Below are 23,087 nucleotides of genomic sequence, written 5' to 3'. Positions count from 1 at the left end.
GTTTCCTTAACGTTTTATTCTACATTTAGGTTGATCTTTAATTATAATGAATGTTTTCAATTACGAAAATCTTATTTCCGAGTTATGGTTATTTACAAAACCATACAAGTCGGTCATTAAGCCAATTTTTTCCACAGATAAAGGATCTTTCTAAAATGGATTAAAAACAAAAACTATTTATAATTTCAACCCAAATTAACAAAATTATACCTCAGCTAAAAGTAAATTCAGAAATTCTAGAACTTGAATAGAGCTAAGTTGTCTGAATTCATCATTGGTAGATTTCAAATCATCTACATTCGAGCTTATCCATTTTTGACTTAATGTGGTACACTGATTTCCTAATGACGCATCAAACCTGCAAAACGAAAATTACATTTAAAGATGGAGTTTAAAATATGTAACTATAAAAACTCCGTGACAAAAAATACTTTGGTTTAATTGGTGGCATTCCAGGCTTATAAAACCAGCTGTCAAAGTCAACAGTGTTTAATATGTCCACCTAGAGATCATTTTATTTAATTAGTACAATTAGAAATATTTGTGATAAAATTGTAATTTACCTTATCATGAAAGTATTTAAACAGAAATTCCTTAAATATTAAACTGTCAATGGACTTGAATTTAAACTCCTCGATATAAGCCCGTAGAAAACCCTCAAAAACCTCTGAATTTCAACGGTTTATTTTCTAGACACTGAATTCAAGCATTTGTTGGATAACGAACCTTTTCCACCCAAAAGCTGTTCCAAGAAAAACAGCAGTGAATGTCCTTTTTCATAAGGAACTATCGAAAAAGCTTCGTCCGGGTCAATGTTAATTAGGTTGGGAATCAAATTAGTCAATGGGTTATTTACTCCAAAAGTATCAACCTTAATGTGAAACAAATTAGTAAGACAATAAAATTAAATAAAAATGAAACTCAACTGTGTATTGGAGTTCTTTCCAGCCACCTAAAGCGGCAAAATGCCGATATCTCTCGTCATTTAATTTTCTAATGATTTTGCGTTCCACAAACACAGTAAAACCTTCATTAAGCCAAAAATGCTCAAAGTTTCGGTTTGTAACTAAATTGCCTGTCCAGCTGTGGGAAATTTCATGAGCGACTACATTTGCCAAGGATCGATCACCAGCCTAAATTTTGAATAAGATTAAGTTCATTACAATTATACAGATTAAATATGGAAATTTTTACCAAAAGTGTGGGAGTTAAGAAAGTTAAGCATGGATTTTCCATTCCACCATATGGAAAAGATGGAGGCAGAACTAGTAAGTCGTAAATTCCCCAAATATAAGGACCTAGGAAGCTTTCAGCTGCTTGAAGCATTACTTCTGTCTAGATTATTATCAGTTTTAAAAGTGTGTTGCATTTCCCTTTAATTCAATATGAATGAGTTACTTCGGAAAATTCATACGCCGACTTATCCACGTATTCTTTTTCAGCCCATACGTGGCTTCTTGGTCCAATTTTCCTACAAAAAAAATATAAATGCAATGAATTATAACTTTTTTGAACTGTAATAAAATAAAGCTATATGTACCACTAATGCAACTTTTGTCAGTCACAAATATTTGACCACTTTTGCATTGTAACCAGACTTTGGGCAATTTATGTTGTCACAATAATTAAACAGAACAAAAATGCTTAAGACACAAAAATTTCAGTGTGAATGTAATACCTTGATTCTAATGCTCCCACCGCAATAGCGATTAAATAACTTGGAATTGGAATTTTTTGAGTAAAACTAAAGGATTTCCTATTAGGAAGTGCTGAAGCATCTTGTCCCTCACGTTCCGCAGACATGAGGACAACGAGTTCATTTGGTGCGCTTATTTTAGCCGTGTATGGTGCCTTAACTGAGGGAGTGTCTTGACAAGGCAGCATAGATCTTGCGTGTATCGCCTATTGTCAATATTAAACGCCATTAATTAAAAGTGTGCAACTAAGTTATAATTTCATATATACTTCACATTGGCTGTAAAGATAAGGGTGCTTTTTGCCAGAAGTTTGTTCTGGTTTCATCCATTGTAAAGCGCTGGAGTTAGGGGACGTTTCATAAAGCACCCTCACACTTTTTCTGTATTTAAATAAGTTTTAAAAATTGACATGAGTTTTTTGAAAAAAATAGGTAAACTAAAAAAATCTCACATGGATTTAGTCAATTTAATCTCTAATTTTGAGCCAAATGCCTGAACAGGTTCTCCAAGTTCAAATTCTAAAGATCCTCCAGTTTTGTTGCCTTCGAGGATTTCAACATTTAAGATACTGAGGTCGCGAGTATCAAGAATCTAAGATCAAAATGGAAAATGGGGCAATGACTTTATATTTGAACATGTACCATATATATTCATACCAAACTTTCTGCTCCATCAAACTGTTCCAATTCCAAATCCACATATCCTTTTAATTTGGACGTTTCAAAGTCAACATCTAAATTTAAATGAATGGATTTGACAGAACATATGTCAGGTCTTGAAAATGAATTTGGATCTCCAGGACTTAAACCTTCGGGCCCCTTATGAGACATTCTGGAAAATAAGCCAATAATTGAAACTAGAATGGAAACCAAAGGAAAAGGAAGGGACATGGTAAAGAGCGGCTACGAACAAATTTATATTTATTTATACAAACATTACCTTTATTATCTTAAAGACAAAACTTCTCAAGTCTGTCAAATATTTGGTTTAAGCACTTTCGACAAAGGATGTTATCATGGTTATCAGTATCGCTTCTTCTTCTTAATGATAGCGCTTAAGATGCTAGTGGCTGCTCACTATCAGTAAGACCTCCGTAGGCCCTGGGCACTAAGACCTTTATAGGCCCTATTTCGAAGAAGATATTTTTATGGATTCTATTTTCATACTCAACAAACTTTGTAGGCTCCTTCAGATCTTCGTAGTGCTTTAAATTCTCATATCTACTAGAACGCCATTCGTGAACCTAAAACCACCTACCTCATTATTAAGAAATTATATTTGAATAAATATCCAAATTATAATGAAAATAATTAATTAATAGCTCGGATATTGCTGTTTATATGTTAATTAAGGATGCATTTAAAAAATAAACACTAAATATGAAACAATAAAGGTTTTAAGTGAGAAAACCTCTTCAGGGCGGCCCGCTTCGTCTAGACTAGCCCCATGAGCGAGAAAAGACAGAAGCTATGGCGCACCCTACCAAACAAGGAGGGTTCTACTCCCTTTATCTTATACTTCAGATTTCATTTTTTGTTCTTAATTATCATAATCGTATGCAAAATAGTAAAAATTTCCAAAAATTAATCTATTTTTCATAAAATTTCTCAAGTGTGCCAATCATCTGCTATCCAAGAAAAGACCCGAGGTGGTAGCCCCTTCGATAAAAATTGTACACCAGATTTCTGATTTCCAAATATTTCCAGATTTTCAGAAATAACAAAAATATTTCCGTTTATTTCTCTAGATTTCCAATATTTCTTTTGATTTCTCGATTTCCAGAAATATCTAAAATATTTCCATTTATTTCTAGATTTCCAGAAAAATCGAAAATATCTATGTTTATTTCTCAAGATTTCCTATATTTCTTGTGGATTTCTAGATGTTTGGAAATAATAATTTCGATTTCTCACGGTTTGTACACTAGATTTCTGAAGTGGCTACCCCCTCGAAGAGACCCGAAGTGGATGTTGGGATACAAAGCTACTAAACTTTTTCACAATTCACAATTATATTGGTTACGGATTAAGTCATCGGGTTTCTTTTCGCGAATCACCTTGAACCTTCCAACTGACCAACTTGTCAGCCAGAATATGAATTATCTTTGTTACAATTAATGCACTGAGGATCGGGCCCGGTACTTGTTGAGGTGAACGGTAATAGTGAGTTTAGGGAGCTGTTGGCTCGCTTGGTATAAATGGCTTTAAAATTCGCTTGATTTATGTGATGACGTAAGGTTGATTAAAAGAAATATAACGACGATTTAAGACTCAAAAATAAGCAGCTAGAAGAATAGATAAATAGATCATGATAATAAAATAAACGATCTTAAACAAGAGAACCTACTACATACTTTAGAATTAATTGGCATTGATCAAACCAAAAATGAACAGATTGAGGAAATGTTAAAAGTAATAGTCTTAGAAATTGGCGTTAAATTTGACCAAAATGAGATTGTGTATACTTATAGATTACCATAAAGGTATACAAACTTATCAGTAATCAAAATCCACTTTACTCCCAATTAAGCAATTTAAAGCAAAAAAGGCCTGACAGCTAAAAGTATTGACGCATCCTTAAAAAATTATAATATATACATGATCTTAAATCAATATAGGCTTAATTTCAAAAATTCATTCTGTATAATCGTACTAAAAAAATTAGAAAATCTACCTTATGTCAAATATTACTTCTAAAACCCTAACCCCACTTGAATACGTTAATATACCGTAGTAAATTTCTTCTATAAAAATATTCCATCAAAACCTAAGAAGTTTAAATACAAATTTTGATAGTATATTGCTAACCCTTTCTTATTTAAACAAGTCGGCCCAGCCGGAATATTAGTTTCACATCGACGCAAAACTTGTATCAAAGGTTAAATAGTGAAGCTACCTTCGATGTCTTACGACGTACAATAATAATCCAATATAATTCATTTATAACGTCGAAAAATATTCCTTTTCTAGCATATCGAAAGAAATTGTCTAATTCAAACTTCCCGCCACCCGCCAATTATAATCCTATTCTAGCATATCGAAAAAAATTGCCTAATTCAAACTTCCCGCCAATTATAATCCTATTAAAGCATATCGAAAGAAATTGTCTAATTCAAACTTCCCGCCAAAGAAATTGTCTAATTCAAACTTCCCGCCAAAGAAATTGTCTAATTCAAACTTCCCGCCAAAGAAATTGTCTAATTCAAACTTCCCGCCAAAGAAATTGTCTAATTCAAACATCCCACCAAACTAACTGCTCGATGTGTAGCTCCATCTACCATGTCGTCGCTTTCCACGACGCCGACGCTGACGACAAACAAACATACCACACTTAACGACACTCCATCTATAGCAATAGTGTCACTTCGAATATATATTCGATGTGAAACTAAAAAGCAATTTGACATAATAATTTTTTTGAATGCTGGCTACGAGATAAACAAGTTAACCCAGGCCGTAATATTAGTTCCACATCAGTGTATTCGGGCGGGGAAACCCATACACCCTTAGTAGATACAGGTAGGCAAACGAATACAAAAGCTGTTAAGGCTACGTGATTTCTTATCGTTTGATTTAGAAATTGCCATCCTAACGACCACGAAATGGACTTCAACATGAACATGGGCGTCGCCGTCAAAGGCCGGACGACTCGGGTCGTCGTGACCGGAATTACGATAATAAAATGAAATTAATGTTGGGAATTATAAATTTTTTAAATGAATAATAAAACTTTGAAGAAACGACAAAACAATTGTTTTAATTTTTGTAATGTTAGTAACTAAACCTAAATAAGAAAAGTGAAACAGAATTTAAAAGTAAATCAATTACAAATATCACGCCCAAAATAGAAAAAGGGGAGCCCCCTGTTTACCTGACAGAGCTGAAACTTGCACACAGTTTAGAGGTATAGAAGTAATATAGGTGTAGTAATTTTTGAAATACCGATGCGGAAGGGTATCGTTCGGAGCGAAAAATGAGACTTGACCCTTGGAGGAAAGAAGGTGTACAAGGTGTGGAAGCTATGATGACGAAATTCACGCGTCAGAAAGGTCGCCTTTCGTTGGCTCCACGTGTTTGCGGGGGGTCAGAGGTTTTTTGTCCACTTTTAGTTTCGTTTTGGAGGAAACATCTGGGGATAAAACTCAGCCCTTGACATTGGCTATAAGCGGGGGCAAATGTGCTTTGGACTGGGTCACAAAGAGGAAACACTTTAATTAGCACCATACTGGCGACGGATTTGTTTTATAGGAAATAGGAAATCAGTTGATTTCATCGTATTATAATTTTCGTGGTCGGATTGGGCGGAAATTAACGGCACTGCGTGCGCGTCAAAGAGTTCTATCGAATGAGACAACTTGTTTTTTTCGGTCACTCTCCCTTTAAGGGGGTTGGTTGGAGGGGGCGGAAATTAACGGCACTGCGTGCCCGTCAAAGAGTTCTATCCAATGAAACCAACTTTTTTTCCGGTCACTCTCCCTTTAAGGAGGGGGCGGAAATTAACGGCACGCGTGAGGGGGCGGAAAAAACAGTTCTATCGAATGAGACCAACCCGCCCACCCTCAGGAGACCTATTCTGTAACTTTTTTAGTTGTTGAACTCGATGTCGAAGCGAACGCGATCTCGAACGACCCCGTATCGATCGAGATCGCTCTCGATCGAGATATGCTATTCTGTAACTCGTTCGATTCGAGATCGATACCGTAGAAGTCGATTTTCGACAAGAGGAGAGAAGTCGAACGTAAGACGTACTTCCGGTTGATAGGGAGAGTCTAATCTAGTGACGTAACAGCCACGTGACTACACTAACAAATTATCTAGAAGCGAATGAAATGTTGAAAACGTGAAAATTAAATGTTGGGTTTACGAATAAGGACTTTGACAAAATGTGGGATGTTATTACTGAATGGTTGAACGCTGATGGTACGGGACCATGCAAAACTGCATATTAATGGTGAAAAGTAAGAAAATTTCTAAAACTATTTCTGATAAATTTTAATATTTTCTAACATAATTACAGGTGTTGGCTGATTGGAAAAGCAACTGTAAGTCTAAGAAATCATTAAATGCAACGGGTGTTTCTGATAAGACCATTAAAGTTCTTACAGCAGCAAGAGGAGCCGGGCTAGATCCCAGCTATTGGTACTAGGTGAAAACTACGAACAACTCCTTCTGTGTTGAGTTTGAAAGTTATCTCCCCACTGGTTAAAGGGGTTTTCCCCCGAGCTATTCGGTTTCCCCTTCCTTAAAAGCTTGTTGAGGTTAACGGTAATAGTTAGTGTAGAGAGCTGTTGACTCACGTGGCATGAAGGGCTTGTCAACACCATCCTACGTAGCTAGCTGATTATTTATTATTACACCGCTAGAAGAGAAACTGTTGGCTGTCTACGGAAAAGAACTTACAGAAGGAATATGCGCCAAAACTGATGGGTGGAGGGAAGACTTCAAAAACTCAACAGGAAAATACGTCAGAATTACTTGAAAAGCTAACAGATTCCTAAAATGATGCATACAATGGTATTGCATGATCGCTAGAGAGGCACGAAAAAACAACGGAAGAAATTGCAAAGCTTGAAATTAGCTACTCAATTAAGTCGTACAAATGACATACTTAGTTCTGTAGTTAATCTACTAGGACAAGTTTTAGACAAAAAAAACTGCATTAACAAAAGGTTTTTCGCGGTAATTCATATTGAATAACCATTGATAGTCATATGACAATTTGTTTAAAAAAAATATAAAACAACAAAGTTTTGTTGAAGGTAATTCATATTGAATAAACAATCTTGAGTATTTTAATTTGTTAAACTAATTAAAACACATTAGATAAGAGAATATTATGTTAAACTCCTTCTGACAATTTAGTTCCGTGTTTGTTGCCCTGCTAACCTCTGTTAGATTTCCTGCTAGTGGTGCTACATCTTCTCAAGGTTGATCAGGGCCATATTATCCCACTCCTAAAGGTTCCAATTCATTGTAATCATTCGGAACACTACGTAGGACACACGCGTCGAATCAATCACACCCGAAACTCTAGTTTTCTCCATAAACCTTTAAATAATTACGCATGTTATTGTCAAGCATTTCTCTGACATAATTTGATGTTTATTTGAGAGTTACCTCATCTCTGTAGCCACTCTTTCAATCTCATTACAGATAAAATTTATCCAATTAGGGGCCCGAACCATTGAAATCACTGTAGAAACCTCTTTCAAAACACGGGAGACTGTTGGTTGACTTATTTCAAGAAATAGGTCTTGGCCAACTCAAAGTTAGAAAGAACCAACCCATAAATGCGAAGTTCGATTAAGATCTAAATAGATATAATACTTAGTACATTTAATCGAAATTAATGTGCAAGAGGTAGTTTTTCGCTGGCCTGACAAAGGCCCACGGAGCTGCTCACATAACTCATATGTGCATTTCTAGGCGATATAATCTACCAAAGTTTTGGTTGGTTAGCTCAAAAGCCTTTGATTTATCTCAGATAACCCGTTGCCTTCTTAAATTTTCTCGATCTATTTGTCTTGCTAAATTAATCAATTGAAAGTGAGCTAAATTTACAGCAGCCATTAATTTTCACGCTCAGTGAGACTTCAGACGAACAGAATCTCATTGGAGGAGAGCTAGTCGAAGGCGATGTCGACAGCTAATTCCCTGTCGACATCATCTTCGAGAGCGTTGTCGATATTCGACTTCTAAAGTTCGATAACTTTCGTACAGAATACCATTTCAGTCATTTTCGAGATCTCCGTTCGAGATCGAGAGAGATGTCGATCGACAACTCGGTTTCGAAGCTTACAGAATAGCCTCCCCTGGGTTTAATTCAAACTAACTGCTCGATGAAATATTCAAACAAAAAAACGCGCCACAAACTTCCGGACAAGAGCGACATCTCTGGACCACTATACAAACTATAAAAGTGTTCAAGGCTAAAAGTTCAAGCTAGAATCTTGAACGGGACGGCGTTGCTCACTTGAATAAGGCGTCGGTTTTGGAGACTACGCGGTCAGAAATCTTGATCCGAATCCCGTTGCCGTCTAAATTAGAAATTATTTTTCGCAGCTCCATCTACCGTATCGTCGCTTTCCACGACAAACAACAACACTTAACGACATTCCGTCCATAGCAATAGTGTCACTTTATTCGATGTGAAACTAAGAACCCGATACCATATTATAATAAATTTAACACTACACATTACTATAATCAAAACGACGGAATAATTATTTTTGTAAACGATAAATTTAATGTTATTTGCGAAGAAATAAACATCGCTGAAACTCGACTTATCATGTGACCGCTTGATTATATATTTCAGTCTTCGTCTACTTTATTTCGAAATATCCACTCGCATTCGACATTTGGAAACCAACTGTGCGGTGTCTTGCAATATACAGGCCCCCCGGCTAAAATGTAAAAAACCTTCCTCTTAGTTTAGAGGCTGAATAGCAATTAAAAAAATTTGATATCAATATTGACCTCTTAATAAGTAATAATGAAATAACTACTGAATACTTTACTTAACTCATATAGTTATAATAGTTTTATTAATGATGTCACAAGAGTATTTGGAGTTGTACAATCCTGTATAGATCGTATCTTCGTTAAAGTGATTACTGGTATAGCGAGTAATATAGTTGTAAATTCATATATTGTAAATAACAAACTAACGGGTCATTTTCCAACCATTATTGATTTAAAGTGTGTAAAAAACCGAAATATTACTTCGCATCATGAAAACGATTTATCTGAAAATTATATAATAAATTATGATAAGTTTAAAATGTATTAAACGTGGCAGAATGTGTATAGCTGTCAAGATGTGGACAGTGCACTAAAAACTTTTATTGAAAACCTTAAAAAATTCAAGCGGTACATGTTGAGAAACGTAGAAATAGTAAACCCAAATTAATGTTTATGTCGGGAAAAAACTTCGATTTAAAATTGGATAAAATACAAAACGTTTAATGACAAAATGGAGCATACATCTGTCTATCTCGACAGTCAAACCACTACTAACCAAAAATACAACATATTATTGAGTCTTCTGTGCGACTATAAAAACAAAAAGGTTCTCACGCCTAGAGTTGGGGGGTTAAAGTTCAAATTTCCAAAACAGGGGGATATCTTTAAAAAAAATCAAAGGTCCGACGTCGGCGAAGCGATTCCGTTAGGAGGTCCGCAAAACAAAATACAAGTTTAAAAGAAAAATATAGCTTAAATGTTTATTTTGTTTTTTTTTAATTTCCAACACACTCCCCCCAATGAACTTGGAGTTAATTCCTTTACTATATTTACTTCAAGAGGGTAAACTAATTTTATTGGTCTTTTGATAATATTTTTGTTAGGTAACTGAAGGTTGCAAGATCGCACAATTTCATCACGTCCTTTAAATAGTTCCACAATCTTTCCCGTTTTCCACATCAAGCGAGGTACCTTATCCTCTATGAGGGGCTTGAGGGCTACATCTCCAACTTCAATCGTTGGTCCATTTTTGGCTTGGCTTCTTTCCCGCGCCGAGCGCAATTCTAAAATGTAGTCTTTATGCCACCTCACCCAAAACCGATCAAGCACGGTTTGATGGTATTTATATCTTCGTGTAATCTCTTCTCTGGAGCTTCTGTAATTGGCTGGTTCTGCAAAGGTTCTGGATGGTAGAGTGGTGAGTCGACCTTGGGTCAGAAAATGCTCAGTGGTAAGTGGCGCGGGTTCTCTTTTTTCAGAGTAAATATCAGTCAGCGGCCTTGAATTTATCGTCGCTTCTACTTCCGCCACTATGGTGGAAATTTCTTCCTCCTTTAGGGAAGCCTTTCTTCAAAGCGGCCTTGATGGAACGGACCATTCTTTCCCAAAATCCGCCCCACCAAGCCGCCCTTTCCGCTATATATTTCCATCTGATTTTCAGATTAGCCACGTAATCCCTGACTCGCGTACTCCGTATTGTCTCAAATATTTCCTTTAGGTCGCTGTCGGCTTTCTTGGAAGTCAGAGCGTTGTCACTATAGATGATACGCGGAATTGCTCTGCGTGCCGCGAATCTTCGAAAAGCGTTGAGAAAGTGTTCAGCAGTTAAATTTGAAACTATCTCTAAATGAACAGCTCTTGTGATCGCGCAGGTAAAAATGGCGATGTATGTTTTTCTGACATCATTGTCATCCTTTACGAAAAGTGGATCACAAAGTCTATTCCGGTTACGTTGAAGGTAGGTGCTTCCGTCACCCTATCAGCCGGTAAAGGAGCGGTTTTCGCGCTACCCGATTTACCTCCGAATTTCTTGCAAATTACGCGCATCTTCAATCGCGATTTCACCTTTTGCTTGACTCTAGCATGATGGTGGTCAATTAACAAGTTGGTGAATTTATGTTTGTCCGGTAAAATTCGCGGATGTTTTTCTTCGTAGGAGAAAGTTAAGTATTGTAGTCGTCCGCCTACTCTCATCAAACCGTCTTTTTCTATGAAAGGATCCAGATAACTTATTTTTAAGCCTGCCGGTAACTTTTCTCCCTTTCGTAATTTTGCAAATTCCTCCCGGAACGATTCTGATTGTACGACTCGTACTAAAACAATTTCTGATTCTATTATTTCTTCCCCCGTAATTGGGGCCATAATTAATTGATTCCCGTTCTTCTGGATGTACTTGGCTAATCGTCTAATTCTTACGATTATTCTGAGTAACTTCCGTAAGTTTCCATATCTTTGCCAATCCAAAACGGCTTTCATTATAACTGGCTCTGTTGCGCAGCTACCTTGAAAATGTTCCACCTTTGATGTCTCGCAACGTTCTAGGTCATTCGGACGTGATATCCGGTAATCTACCTTTTGTTTCGGCCATTCCTCTTTTGGTAACCGAAGCCATATTGGACCATGCCACCAAGCTTTTGCGCTTTAAGTTTATTAACATCCAACCTTCTTGTTGGGTAGTCGGCTGGGTTTTCCTTTCCATTCACGTGATTCCATTGTTGGGGTTTTGTTAAAGCTTGTATGTCTCGGACCCGATTACTCACAAAAGGTTTAAAGTCTTTTTCCGATGAATTTATCCACCCTAAAACAATAGTGGAATCCGTGAACATAAGTATGTCATATTTTTTTCGGCGAAATTGTTCCGATATAGATCACTCGTTAATCTGGCGCCTAGAAGCGCCCCCATTAATTCCAGTCGTGGTAGACTGACCTCGGTGACTTCTTTTTCTTGTATTGGCGCGACACGCGTTTTCAACGCCACGATCGCCGTTCCGATGGTTTCAAATTCACTCGTGTAGCGAAGGTATACGACCGCCACGAAACTCTTTTCACTCGCGTCACAGAGGCACACTAATTCCCGTTTAATTATTTTCCCTGTGGTTTCGTCTAAATAGCAGCGAGGTACCTTGATATTTTTCAACTCTGGAAGCTCCCTGCACCATTGCGTGAATTTTTAAATCGTGTTTTCCGGTAAGACGTCATCCCATGAGAGCTTCTTCTCCTTCCAGAGTTCTTGAAAAAGTAATTTACCTCGGATTGTAAAGGGCGCTATGAGGCCCAATGGGCCGTAGATTTTTGCTACGGTTTGTAATATTCCTCTTTTAGTATTCGATCTTAACACCTGATTTTCCGTTAATGACGAAGTGTTAATACACAGCGTGTCTGGCTCTGTCTCCCAAAGTATTCCTAAAACCTTGACTTCCGGTTTGTTTTTCCCTTGATGAACGCCGTCATCCACCCAGGCTATTCTTAATTCTCATGAATTGGTTTGAAACTTTCGAAGATTCATCTTCGCCCTTTTAAATATATCTCGTGACTGTAGGGACAGTTTTCTCGCTTCTTCTACAGTGTTTCCACCTCCAAGAAGGTCGTCTACGTATTTCCGGTTCCTAATCATATTGCAAGCATTTGGGTATTCATTCTCATTTAGCTTTAAATGATAATCCACTGTCGCGTTCAGCAAGAATGGGGAACAATTAGCCCCGAAAGGGACTCTAGTCATCCGATAAGTATCAAAGTCATTTTCATTTTCTCCGGACACCTACTACACGAAAGTTACCCCCTCGCTTTCCAATTTGACTTTATTTTGTCTTGTTGTAAGATTTTCCTTAAAAAGATCTTTTTCTAAAAATCCGATTGTTGAGAAGATACGACACAGCTTGCCAAAACAAAAGGTAGGCTCGTTGGGCCCGGGCTTAGGTGAGTGCCAAACGTCAAAACATCGCCATGTGTTTTGTGCAGGTGCTCTCGACAAATAACTTTAACGCGTGATGAAATTATAAATTAAGACATAAGCGAAATACTGGTATATGTGATAATGAAAAATTACCTCCATTCTCAGGGTGACTTTCTTACACTTTTAAGTTTTTAACACTTCATCGTTTTTCTTTTAAAGCAACGCGAATCATATGTAAATAAAGGATTTTCACGCGCAATGTTTATCGCGAAAAGATAACTGAGCGTCTGATAATGGTCTGATGTGAACCAGTGTCCTATTATTTTTTATTTTAAAAGTCATGGCTGGTACGAGATAGTCACATTTTTACAAGGGAGTAGTCACTTAAGTAATCAGGCGTACAAATCATAGGTAATCACGGGAATTAACTTATAATAATCACCAGAAATCACCGAAAAATTGTGAGTAATCACTGGAAATAACCGAAAAATACTGAGCAATCACTGGAAATAACCGAAAAATACTGAGCAATCACTGGAAATAACCGAAAAATACTGAGCAATCACTGGAAATAACCGAAAAATACTGAGCAATCACTGGAAATAACCGAAAAATACTGAGCAATCACTGGAAATAACCGAAAAATACTGAGCAATCACTGGAAATAACCGAAAAATACTGAGCAATCACTGGAAATAACCGAAAAATACTGAGCAATCACAGGAAATAACCGAAAAATACTGAGCAATCACTGGAAATAACCGAAAAATACTGAGCAATCACTGGAAATAACCGAAGAATACTGAGCAATCACTGGAAATAACCGACAAATACTGAGCAATCACTGGAAATAACCGAAAAATACTGAGCAATCACTGGTAATCGCCGATTATTTTACGAATGACTACCCCATACCATTTTTCTCACACGCACTCATTGTTTTGATATAAATAGAGCTCTTGTATATATCAAGAAGGTATTTATTTATATTTCGTAAGAATGATTATGTTGCGACAATCGCCGGGCACGTTGAACGCCTTTCCCCCGTCTCGCGCAGGGGGAAAGACGAAACGTCACCGGCGTTTGATTACCATCGCGTTAGGTGACGTAAATTTTAAGCAGCCAATGAAATACCGGGACTATTCGTTTTATTTTAAACGGAGGAGCGTACTGGGGGGACCAACGGGTGGATTGAGAGAAAGGCTAAAAACCGTCTCGCCATAGACATTCTCCCTAGGTATAAATAAATACATTCTTGTATATATTTAGTAATTTTATATTTTGACATTTTTCCAGCCACGTTTCCGGAAATTAAAATGATTGTGTTGTCCGTAAACTGAATTAATATAGAGGTTAAGAAGACCTACCCAATGTGTAACTGAACGGCAAACTGGAAACGAACGCGTAAAAATATTTTTCTCACCGTTCGAACGTCATTAGGTTTAATGTCAATAGAAAGACCTAACGTATACGGGAACGGGAACGCGTAACGTGGCCTACATGTACGACGTCAAAAATCATTAAAAAACATCGAACAAAATATCGTCTGCTTTCACAGCTATTCGGACGGGATAAAAATATTTTCACGCGTTCGTGGTCACTTTCCTATATACGTAAGAGTCTCTAAGTCTGAAAGGCTGGAATAGTTGTTAAAGCAGACGGACTTTGGCTAACTAATTAGAAAGTGCAAAAAGAAAAAATTGTAGCAACTTTAAAATTTTTCTATTCACATTTTCCAATTAGTTGGCCTAAGTTCATTGGCCAAACTAAATGGCCCAATAAAATTGTATAGTCTGAACACCCCTTTAGACATTCCCAGTGTATACATTTATAATTTCCGGGTGAAGTTTTTTTCAAATCTACCGCTCGAAAAGGTAATACTTTAAATATTTCCTCTGCAGTCGTTTTACCTCTGTAATTTTCTACTAGAAGTAGGAATTGCCGAGCTACTTTTTGGGAATTGGCGAAATGAACAGTTGGGGAAATGAGCAGCTCATTTCCCCAACTGTTCATTTTGCCAACCCTATCTAGTATTTGGAGAAACGAACGGTTGGTGAAATGAACAGTTGGGGAAATGAATAGCTCATTTCCCCAACTGTTCATTTTGCCAACCCTATCTAGTATTTGGAGAAACGAACGGTTGGTGAAATGAACAGTTGGGGAAATGAATAGCTCATTTCCCCAACTGTTCATTTTGCCAACCCTATCTAGTATTTGGAGAAACGAACGGTTGGTGAAATGAACAGTTGGGGAAATGAATAGCTCATTTCCCCAACTGTTCATTTCGCCAACCCTATCTAGTATTTGGAGAAACGAACGGTTGGTGAAATGAACAGTTGGGGAAATGAATAGCTCATTTCCCCAACTGTTCATTTCGCCAACCCTATCTAGTATTTGGAGAAACGAACGGTTGGTGAAATGAACAGTTGGGGAAATGAATAGCTCATTTCCCCAACTGTTCATTTCGCCAACCCTATCTAGTATTTGGAGAAACGAACGGTTGGTGAAATGAACAGTTGGGGAAATGAATAGCTCATTTCCCCAACTGTTCATTTTGCCAACCCTATCTAGTATTTGGAGAAACGAACGGTTGGTGAAATGAACAGTTGGGGAAATGAATAGCTCATTTCCCCAACTGTTCATTTCGCCAACCCTATCTAGTATTTGGAGAAACGAACGGTTGGTGAAATGAACAGTTGGGGAAATGAATAGCTCATTTCCCCAACTGTTCATTTCGCCAACCCTATCTAGTATTTGGAGAAACGAACGGTTGGTGAAATGAACAGTTGGGGAAATGAATAGCTCATTTCCCCAACTGTTCATTTCGCCAACCCTATCTAGTATTTGGAGAAACGAACGGTTGGTGAAATGAACAGTTGGGGAAATGAATAGCTCATTTCCCCAACTGTTCATTTCGCCAACCCTATCTAGTATTTGGAGAAACGAACGGTTGGTGAAATGAACAGTTGGGGAAATGAATAGCTCATTTCCCCAACTGTTCATTTTGCCAACCCTATCTAGTATTTGGAGAAACGAACGGTTGGTGAAATGAACAGTTGGGGAAATGAATAGCTCATTTCCCCAACTGTTCATTTCGCCAACCCTATCTAGTATTTGGAGAAACGAACGGTTGGTGAAATGAACAGTTGGGGAAATGAATAGCTCATTTCCCCAACTGTTCATTTCGCCAACCCTATCTAGTATTTGGAGAAACGAACGGTTGGTGAAATGAACAGTTGGGGAAATGAATAGCTCATTTCCCCAACTGTTCATTTCGCCAACCCTATCTAGTATTTGGAGAAACGAACGGTTGGTGAAATGAACAGTTGGGGAAATGAATAGCTCATTTCCCCAACTGTTCATTTTGCCAACCCTATCTAGTATTTGGAGAAACGAACGGTTGGTGAAATGAACAGTTGGGGAAATGAATAGCTCATTTCCCCAACTGTTCATTTCGCCAACCCTATCTAGTATTTGGAGAAACGAACGGTTGGTGAAATGAACAGTTGGGGAAATGAATAGCTCATTTCCCCAACTGTTCATTTCGCCAACCCTATCTAGTATTTGGAGAAACGAACGGTTGGTGAAATGAACAGTTGGGGAAATGAATAGCTCATTTCCCCAACTGTTCATTTTGCCAACCCTATCTAGTATTTGGAGAAACGAACGGTTGGTGAAATGAACAGTTGGGGAAATGAATAGCTCATTTCCCCAACTGTTCATTTCGCCAACCCTATCTAGTATTTGGAGAAACGAACGGTTGGTGAAATGAACAGTTGGGGAAATGAATAGCTCATTTCCCCAACTGTTCATTTCGCCAACCCTATCTAGTATTTGGAGAAACGAACGGTTGGTGAAATGAACAGTTGGGGAAATGAATAGCTCATTTCCCCAACTGTTCATTTCGCCAACCCTATCTAGTATTTGGAGAAACGAACGGTTGGTGAAATGAACAGTTGGGGAAATGAATAGCTCATTTCCCCAACTGTTCATTTTGCCAACCCTATCTAGTATTTGGAGAAACGAACGGTTGGTGAAATGAACAGTTGGGGAAATGAATAGCTCATTTCCCCAACTGTTCATTTCGCCAACCCTATCTAGTATTTGGAGAAACGAACGGTTGGTGAAATGAACAGTTGGGGAAATGAATAGCTCATTTCCCCAACTGTTCATTTCGCCAACCCTATCTAGTATTTGGAGAAACGAACGGTTGGTGAAATGAACAGTTGGGGAAATGAATAGCTCATTTCCCCAACTGTTCATTTTGCCAACCCTATCTAGTATTTGGAGAAACGAACGGTTGGTGAAATGAACAGTTGGGGAAATGAATAGCTCATTTCCCCAACTGTTCATTTCGCCAACCCTATCTAGTATTTGGAGAAACGAACGGTTGGTGAAATGAACAGTTGGGGAAATGAATAGCTCATTTCCCCAACTGTTCATTTCGCCAACCCTATCTAGTATTTGGAGAAACGAACGGTTGGTGAAATGAACAGTTGGGGAAATGAATAGCTCATTTCCCCAACTGTTCATTTTGCCAACCCTATCTAGTATTTGGAGAAACGAACGGTTGGTGAAATGAACAGTTGGGGAAATGAATAGCTCATTTCCCCAACTGTTCATTTCGCCAACCCTATCTAGTATTTGGAGAAACGAACGGTTGGTGAAATGAACAGTTGGGGAAATGAATAGCTCATTTCCCCAACTGTTCATTTCGCCAACCCTATCTAGTATTTGGAGAAACGAACGGTTGGTGAAATGAACAGTTGGGGAAATGAATAGCTCATTTCCCCAACTGTTCATTTTGCCAACCCTATCTAGTATTTGGAGAAACGAACGGTTGGTGAAATGAACAGTTGGGGAAATGAATAGCTCATTTCCCCAACTGTTCATTTTGCCAACCCTATCTAGTATTTGGAGAAACGAACGGTTGGTGAAATGAACAGTTGGGGAAATGAATAGCTCATTTCCCCAACTGTTCATTTCGCCAACCCTATCTAGTATTTGGAGAAACGAACGGTTGGTGAAATGAACAGTTGGGGAAATGAATAGCTCATTTCCCCAACTGTTCATTTTGCCAACCCTATCTAGTATTTGGAGAAACGAACGGTTGGTGAAATGAACAGTTGGGGAAATGAATAGCTCATTTCCCCAACTGTTCATTTTGCCAACCCTATCTAGTATTTGGAGAAACGAACGGTTGGTGAAATGAACAGTTGGGGAAATGAATAGCTCATTTCCCCAACTGTTCATTTCGCCAACCCTATCTAGTATTTGGAGAAACGAACGGTTGGTGAAATGAACAGTTGGGGAAATGAATAGCTCATTTCCCCAACTGTTCATTTCGCCAACCCTATCTAGTATTTGGAGAAACGAACGGTTGGTGAAATGAACAGTTGGGGAAATGAATAGCTCATTTCCCCAACTGTTCATTTCGCCAACCCTATCTAGTATTTGGAGAAACGAACGGTTGGTGAAATGAACAGTTGGGGAAATGAATAGCTCATTTCCCCAACTGTTCATTTTGCCAACCCTATCTAGTATTTGGAGAAACGAACGGTTGGTGAAATGAACAGTTGGGGAAATGAATAGCTCATTTCCCCAACTGTTCATTTCGCCAACCCTATCTAGTATTTGGAGAAACGAACGGTTGGTGAAATGAACAGTTGGGGAAATGAATAGCTCATTTCCCCAACTGTTCATTTCGCCAACCCTATCTAGTATTTGGAGAAACGAACGGTTGGTGAAATGAACAGTTGGGGAAATGAAAGCTCATTTCCCCAACTGTTCATTTTGCCAACCCTATCTAGTATTTGGAGAAACGAACGGTTGGTGAAATGAACAGTTGGGGAAATGAATAGCTCATTTCCCCAACTGTTCATTTCGCCAACCCTATCTAGTATTTGGAGAAACGAACGGTTGGTGAAATGAACAGTTGGGGAAATGACCTATTCATTTCCCCAACACTTCATTTTACCAACTCCGTAAAAAACCTAGTTGGCGAAATGAGTAGTTGGTGAAATGAACGGTTGGAGATATGAACAGTTGGGGAAATGAGCAGTTGGTGAAATGGAGCATTTGTGGTTAAGGTAATGACAAGTTGGGGAAATGAGCCTTTCCCGCGCTGTTCGCGCTACAGCGGCCAACACATTCGTCGAAATTCCGCGAGCAAGGATTTTCCCCCTATAAACTGTACTATAACGTGTAGGAGTACAGCGCCACGCTCGGTGGTTATATTGTCTTCAATGTAAAAACTATTCTAAAAATAATAATCCGCTAGGGGCTCTCACGTCATACACATCTTTTGCTCATAGGTTAACACAGAAACGTCAACGAATGAGAAGACCGCTGTAGCGCGAGAGATCAAAGTTGGCCGTGTCGAAACGGACCCCAATGAAACACAAATTTTACAATAGTGAGTTTTCGTCTGATACGATTTTGAAAACTTGTAACGTCACAGCTGTAGTGCTAATAGTGGCCGCCATGACAGTTACCGTTTTTTATCAATAGGCAAATTATTGTTTACATTGGGGACGTCGTGAAAAATATTCAGCTTTCATATATATTCACACACAATATTCTCGTTAATGATTACAATTTTTAAACACTTTTAACTGATTTATTTTATCTAATTTTATACGCGCCTACAATTTTGGTTTTATTTCAAGTGAAGTGAACTTTAATCTATACCGATAATAATGCGATTTCTAAATTTACTTGAGCTTACAATTGATTACAATAATTATTTAACAGGTGTAACTGCTCTTGCATTATTTAATACACCACCAGGTCCGTTTGCAAGATGGATTTTAAAACCTGGCCGTTACCTGGGTTCACTGTCATATCTTTAATCAAATAAACATGCGTTGTGATTGGTTTTCAATTGGTTAAGCAACTCAACGTTGTACCGGAAATATAAGAAATTAATGAGAAATAAAACGGTTTTCAAATCGTGCAACGTTGAATTTGTAGAATGTCACTGAACCGTGATGGCTTAATTATATTAAAATGAATAACTGATGGTAATCTTTCCGCAAGATGACCAGAAGGCGTTGTAGAAATTAAATGACCGTGTTTTAATGCTATTAAGGTAAGGCCAGGCAGAAAAAATCATCAAGTCACATCAGAAGTAAATGAACCAAAGTTATCAGACCGCTATATCTCTCATACTAAGTGCATTTTCCATATGAGATCTCCCTTTAATCCACGTTTTCAAATATCGCGCCTTCATATCGCCATCTATCGACTAGAAGGTGATGACGGGTAAATCGAATGTGGATACCCACAATTCCCTAGTGCAATTCCAGCGGGAAGTGGGTAAACGCTATCGTACACGCGCGAGAGAGTGATTTCGAATCTAGGGCTACGTTCAGCGGGACTCAGCGCTGACCTCAGCGCTGAGCGTTGAGCTTACTGTACGCTTTTTTTAACTTCCGGTTTCTACGTCATGTTGCTCAACGAAGTCAGCAGTCGGAGAAGCAGGTTTTTCCGTTGCTCATCGGTGTCGTGACGTCATTCGACAAAGTTAAAGGAGGGGTAGCAGACGATATTTTGTTCGTTAAGTCAGCGAACCAGAAATCGTACAACAAGTTTTAGATTTTTGTGACGTAGCGTTGATTAAAAGAACTCAACGATAACTCAGCGGTTTTTCTCCGTTGATAGTTGTTGAACGCAGCCTAGGGTACGAGTTTAAATTATCTTTGATTATATACGCCCGACTTTGAACAAAATCGGCAATTAACACATCGGGGATTCTCCTTGTAAGTGCGCAGTTTGTACCCTTATTAGAGACTCTTATATTGGGATAATTACTTAGGTGGGGAATGAACTAGTGGCGACATGGAACCTAATCATCGCCGATTAAGTTCTATTTCGTCGCTAGTTCAATTCGCCACGTAATTATTCTAATTGTACTGCTCTAGCTTGTACCAAAATATTTTTATTGTTAAAAACTTGTTATTAAAATAAGCTGATTACCACTCAACTGAAAAAATATATGATTTAATATAATATCATAATTAACATAATAATCATAAGTATCACTGAACGACGTCGGTTAATGATATTAATGATGATCTGTCGCGGGGTGGTTGCGTAATCGGTGGATTAGAAACTGCAAATTCGTCGAAAAGATGACACCTACGTATTATGTACCAGCCAAAGCACTTCCTTCAAACACCAGGGTAATGTTTAAAATTTGTCCCGATTTAATTTGCAAAAATCTGTTCGTCCATAGGATGAATGGTAATTGCCGAGACAGACTATAACTAACGTAGCATTGGGAGAATAGGACGTGTCATACTTATAGTTATTATGTATTAATATAAAATTGCAATTATAATTATAAACTAAAATTAGGTTACGTTTTTTTAAGGCTAATATAATTCTCAATAATAATATGGTAGATAACTATACTATACGTTCTAAAGTATTACTCGTTATGTTAAAATGTAGCTTTTTTCGCTCGACTTTTTCATAATTTAGGTCGCCATTTACCAAAATGGCGATTTTTTTCTTTTCTTTAAACGTGTGATAGACAATAATTCGTAGAAGAGCACTTCATACTATTTAAACAGTGAAATTTTAACAAATTATTTAATTATAGTATGTGGAATTTTGGATTTCAAGAAATTTATCTATTGGCCCTGTTTCAATGCATGTTTCCCACCTTCCGGTTTGCCTGTACTATAAAGGTACGATTGTCAGGAGCCACGGCAGTCTGCCCGCGCGATTTTAAAAAGTCGTAGTTTTTAGGGTCTTGATATTGGTGTTTTTTATTTAAAATTATTTATCTACCGCAATTTATATTGTCTTAAGTAACATATTCTACTTACAAAACGTTGACATTTTTTGTAAGAATTTTTTTTTTGAAAGCTGTTTTATTCAGTAACCGCGGAAGTACTCCATGACTAGCTCCTCCTAGGCTCCTACGACTAAAGCATAAATAACCCTACATTACCATGCAAAATGGGGGTGCATTTGGCCCTACCTGCCCCCCAATTCCGCGGCTCCTGCTTTTATTTAATTGTGTACTGTAGCTGACATGGATATTGAAAGCTTAATATGTGTTTTTATATTAAAAATTCATTCTTCTGTCCCCTTCTGACAGAGGACGGAAAACACAATGCCATCTACATTATAGAATTTGTATTGTAACAATAAAATATGCTACCAAACAATTCTCTTATACTGTAATAAAACATCATATTTAATTACGACCAAAAATTAAAATAAAGGGAAAACTTTAGTCAAGATTATTTAATTTCAATAATCTTGCTTTAGCCACAAGCGGGCGTGACACGTAGGAGGTTTAACTCTGCATAGTGTAACTAAATACATTTCGGAGAAATGGGACTTCGGTGATATGAGCTTTCGAAGTAAAAGCAAGAATATGTCAATTCGGTGAAAAGGGAATTCGGTGATATGGGAATTCGGTGATATGGGAATTCGGAGAAATGGGAATTCTGAGAAACGAGAATTCGGAGATGTGAGGTCACTAAATACATTTCGGAGAAATGGGACTTCGGAGATATGAACTTTCGGAGTAAAAGCAATTCGGAATTATATCAATTCGGAGAAAAGAGAATTCGGTGATATGGGAATTCGGAGAAAGGAGAATTCGGCGTTGTGAGGTCGACCCGAACCTCCAACGTGTTCTTTATGAAGGACCCCATCAATAGTTCTTTTTATAAACTAACGTGGCCTTCTTGTTGAAATGTTGCTCTTACGTCATAGTCTCTTACTTTGACAAGCCTACGAGCGCTCGCTATAGTCGCGAGGAATATAGCTTTTTCTAGAGCGCGTGCAAATAGCTCGTGCGAAGCATATTCTAATAAAGCTGGGTCTTGTGACGTAAGAGCAACATTTTAACAAGTTGGGCAAGACCACTTTTTATTTTATAAAATCAACTATTGCCTTTATTATCTTCACAATCAGCGATTATCAGCGCCGCAGGTGTGAAAAGCCATGGGCGGCAACAGACAACATTGGAACCCTCCGAGGGCGACAAAAATACCAGAGGTTATACTGCCGTGCAAAGCACAAAAGCATTAACGACCCCTTGAAACCAAAATATGGAGAAAACCCGCGAAATTCAAACTTTCTTTGCCTTAAGATACCCCAACTTACTTCTTTCAAGTTTATATAGTAGACTTGGATTTTTCAACTCAAATTATATTCTGGTACTAAACAATTTACAGGCCAAACGATATTTCAGAAATATCATTAAAACCATGTCTTAAAACGTGAAAAAAA

General features: G+C 37.9%; 2 protein-coding genes across 3 annotated transcripts in view; both read right to left on the bottom strand.

The window, feature by feature from the left end:
- The window catches only part of LOC149948114 (leukotriene A-4 hydrolase-like), a 28,297-nt gene that overhangs the window by 346 nt on the left and 4,864 nt on the right, over positions 1 to 23,087 (bottom strand). The window contains exons 3-15 of one of the 2 annotated variants that reach the window (XM_090172973.1): positions 2,354 to 2,528; positions 2,149 to 2,288; positions 1,966 to 2,077; positions 1,679 to 1,902; positions 1,399 to 1,471; positions 1,195 to 1,335; positions 1,028 to 1,133; positions 927 to 952; positions 727 to 871; positions 564 to 667; positions 432 to 502; positions 211 to 358; positions 65 to 150 (exon numbers count right to left, since the gene is read on the bottom strand). In XM_090172973.1, coding sequence (XP_090029099.1) covers positions 65 to 150; positions 211 to 358; positions 432 to 502; positions 564 to 667; positions 727 to 871; positions 927 to 952; positions 1,028 to 1,133; positions 1,195 to 1,335; positions 1,399 to 1,471; positions 1,679 to 1,902; positions 1,966 to 2,077; positions 2,149 to 2,288; positions 2,354 to 2,527 — 1,550 coding nt within the window. In that variant the 5' untranslated portion in view covers position 2,528. Of the gene's footprint in view, positions 1 to 64; positions 151 to 210; positions 359 to 431; positions 503 to 563; positions 668 to 726; positions 872 to 926; positions 1,134 to 1,194; positions 1,336 to 1,398; positions 1,472 to 1,678; positions 1,903 to 1,965; positions 2,078 to 2,148; positions 2,289 to 2,353; positions 2,529 to 23,087 lie in introns of both variants that reach the window. The other variant, XM_090172972.1, reaches the window with a different exon arrangement.
- On the bottom strand, positions 10,428 to 11,416 carry LOC149948116 (uncharacterized). Its single transcript, XM_090171019.1, has 2 exons — positions 10,916 to 11,416; positions 10,428 to 10,853 (listed from the first exon to the last, which is right to left on the bottom strand). The coding sequence occupies exons 1-2, from the start codon at positions 11,414 to 11,416 to the stop codon at positions 10,428 to 10,430; spliced, it is 927 nt and encodes a 308-aa protein (XP_090027145.1).

This window comes from Leiobunum rupestre, chromosome 4, assembly GCF_980474605.1.
Source record: "Leiobunum rupestre chromosome 4, qqLeiRupe1.1.hap1, whole genome shotgun sequence".
Lineage (NCBI taxonomy): Eukaryota > Metazoa > Arthropoda > Arachnida > Opiliones > Sclerosomatidae > Leiobunum > Leiobunum rupestre.
Note: the sequence above shows the minus strand (reverse complement) of the source record. Positions and strands in the feature narration are given on the sequence as shown.

What these genes read in the sequence shown, in the direction of transcription:
- LOC149948116 (XM_090171019.1), bottom strand. Translation starts at nt 11,416, where the DNA reads ATGAAAGCCGTTTTGGATTGGCAAAGATATGGAAACTTACGGAAGTTA. An exon ending in CTCCTTTACCGGCTGATAGG is followed by an intron (nt 10,854 to 10,915) that starts GTGACGGAAGCA and finishes CTTTTCGTAAAG; the next exon opens with GATGACAATGATGTCAGAAA.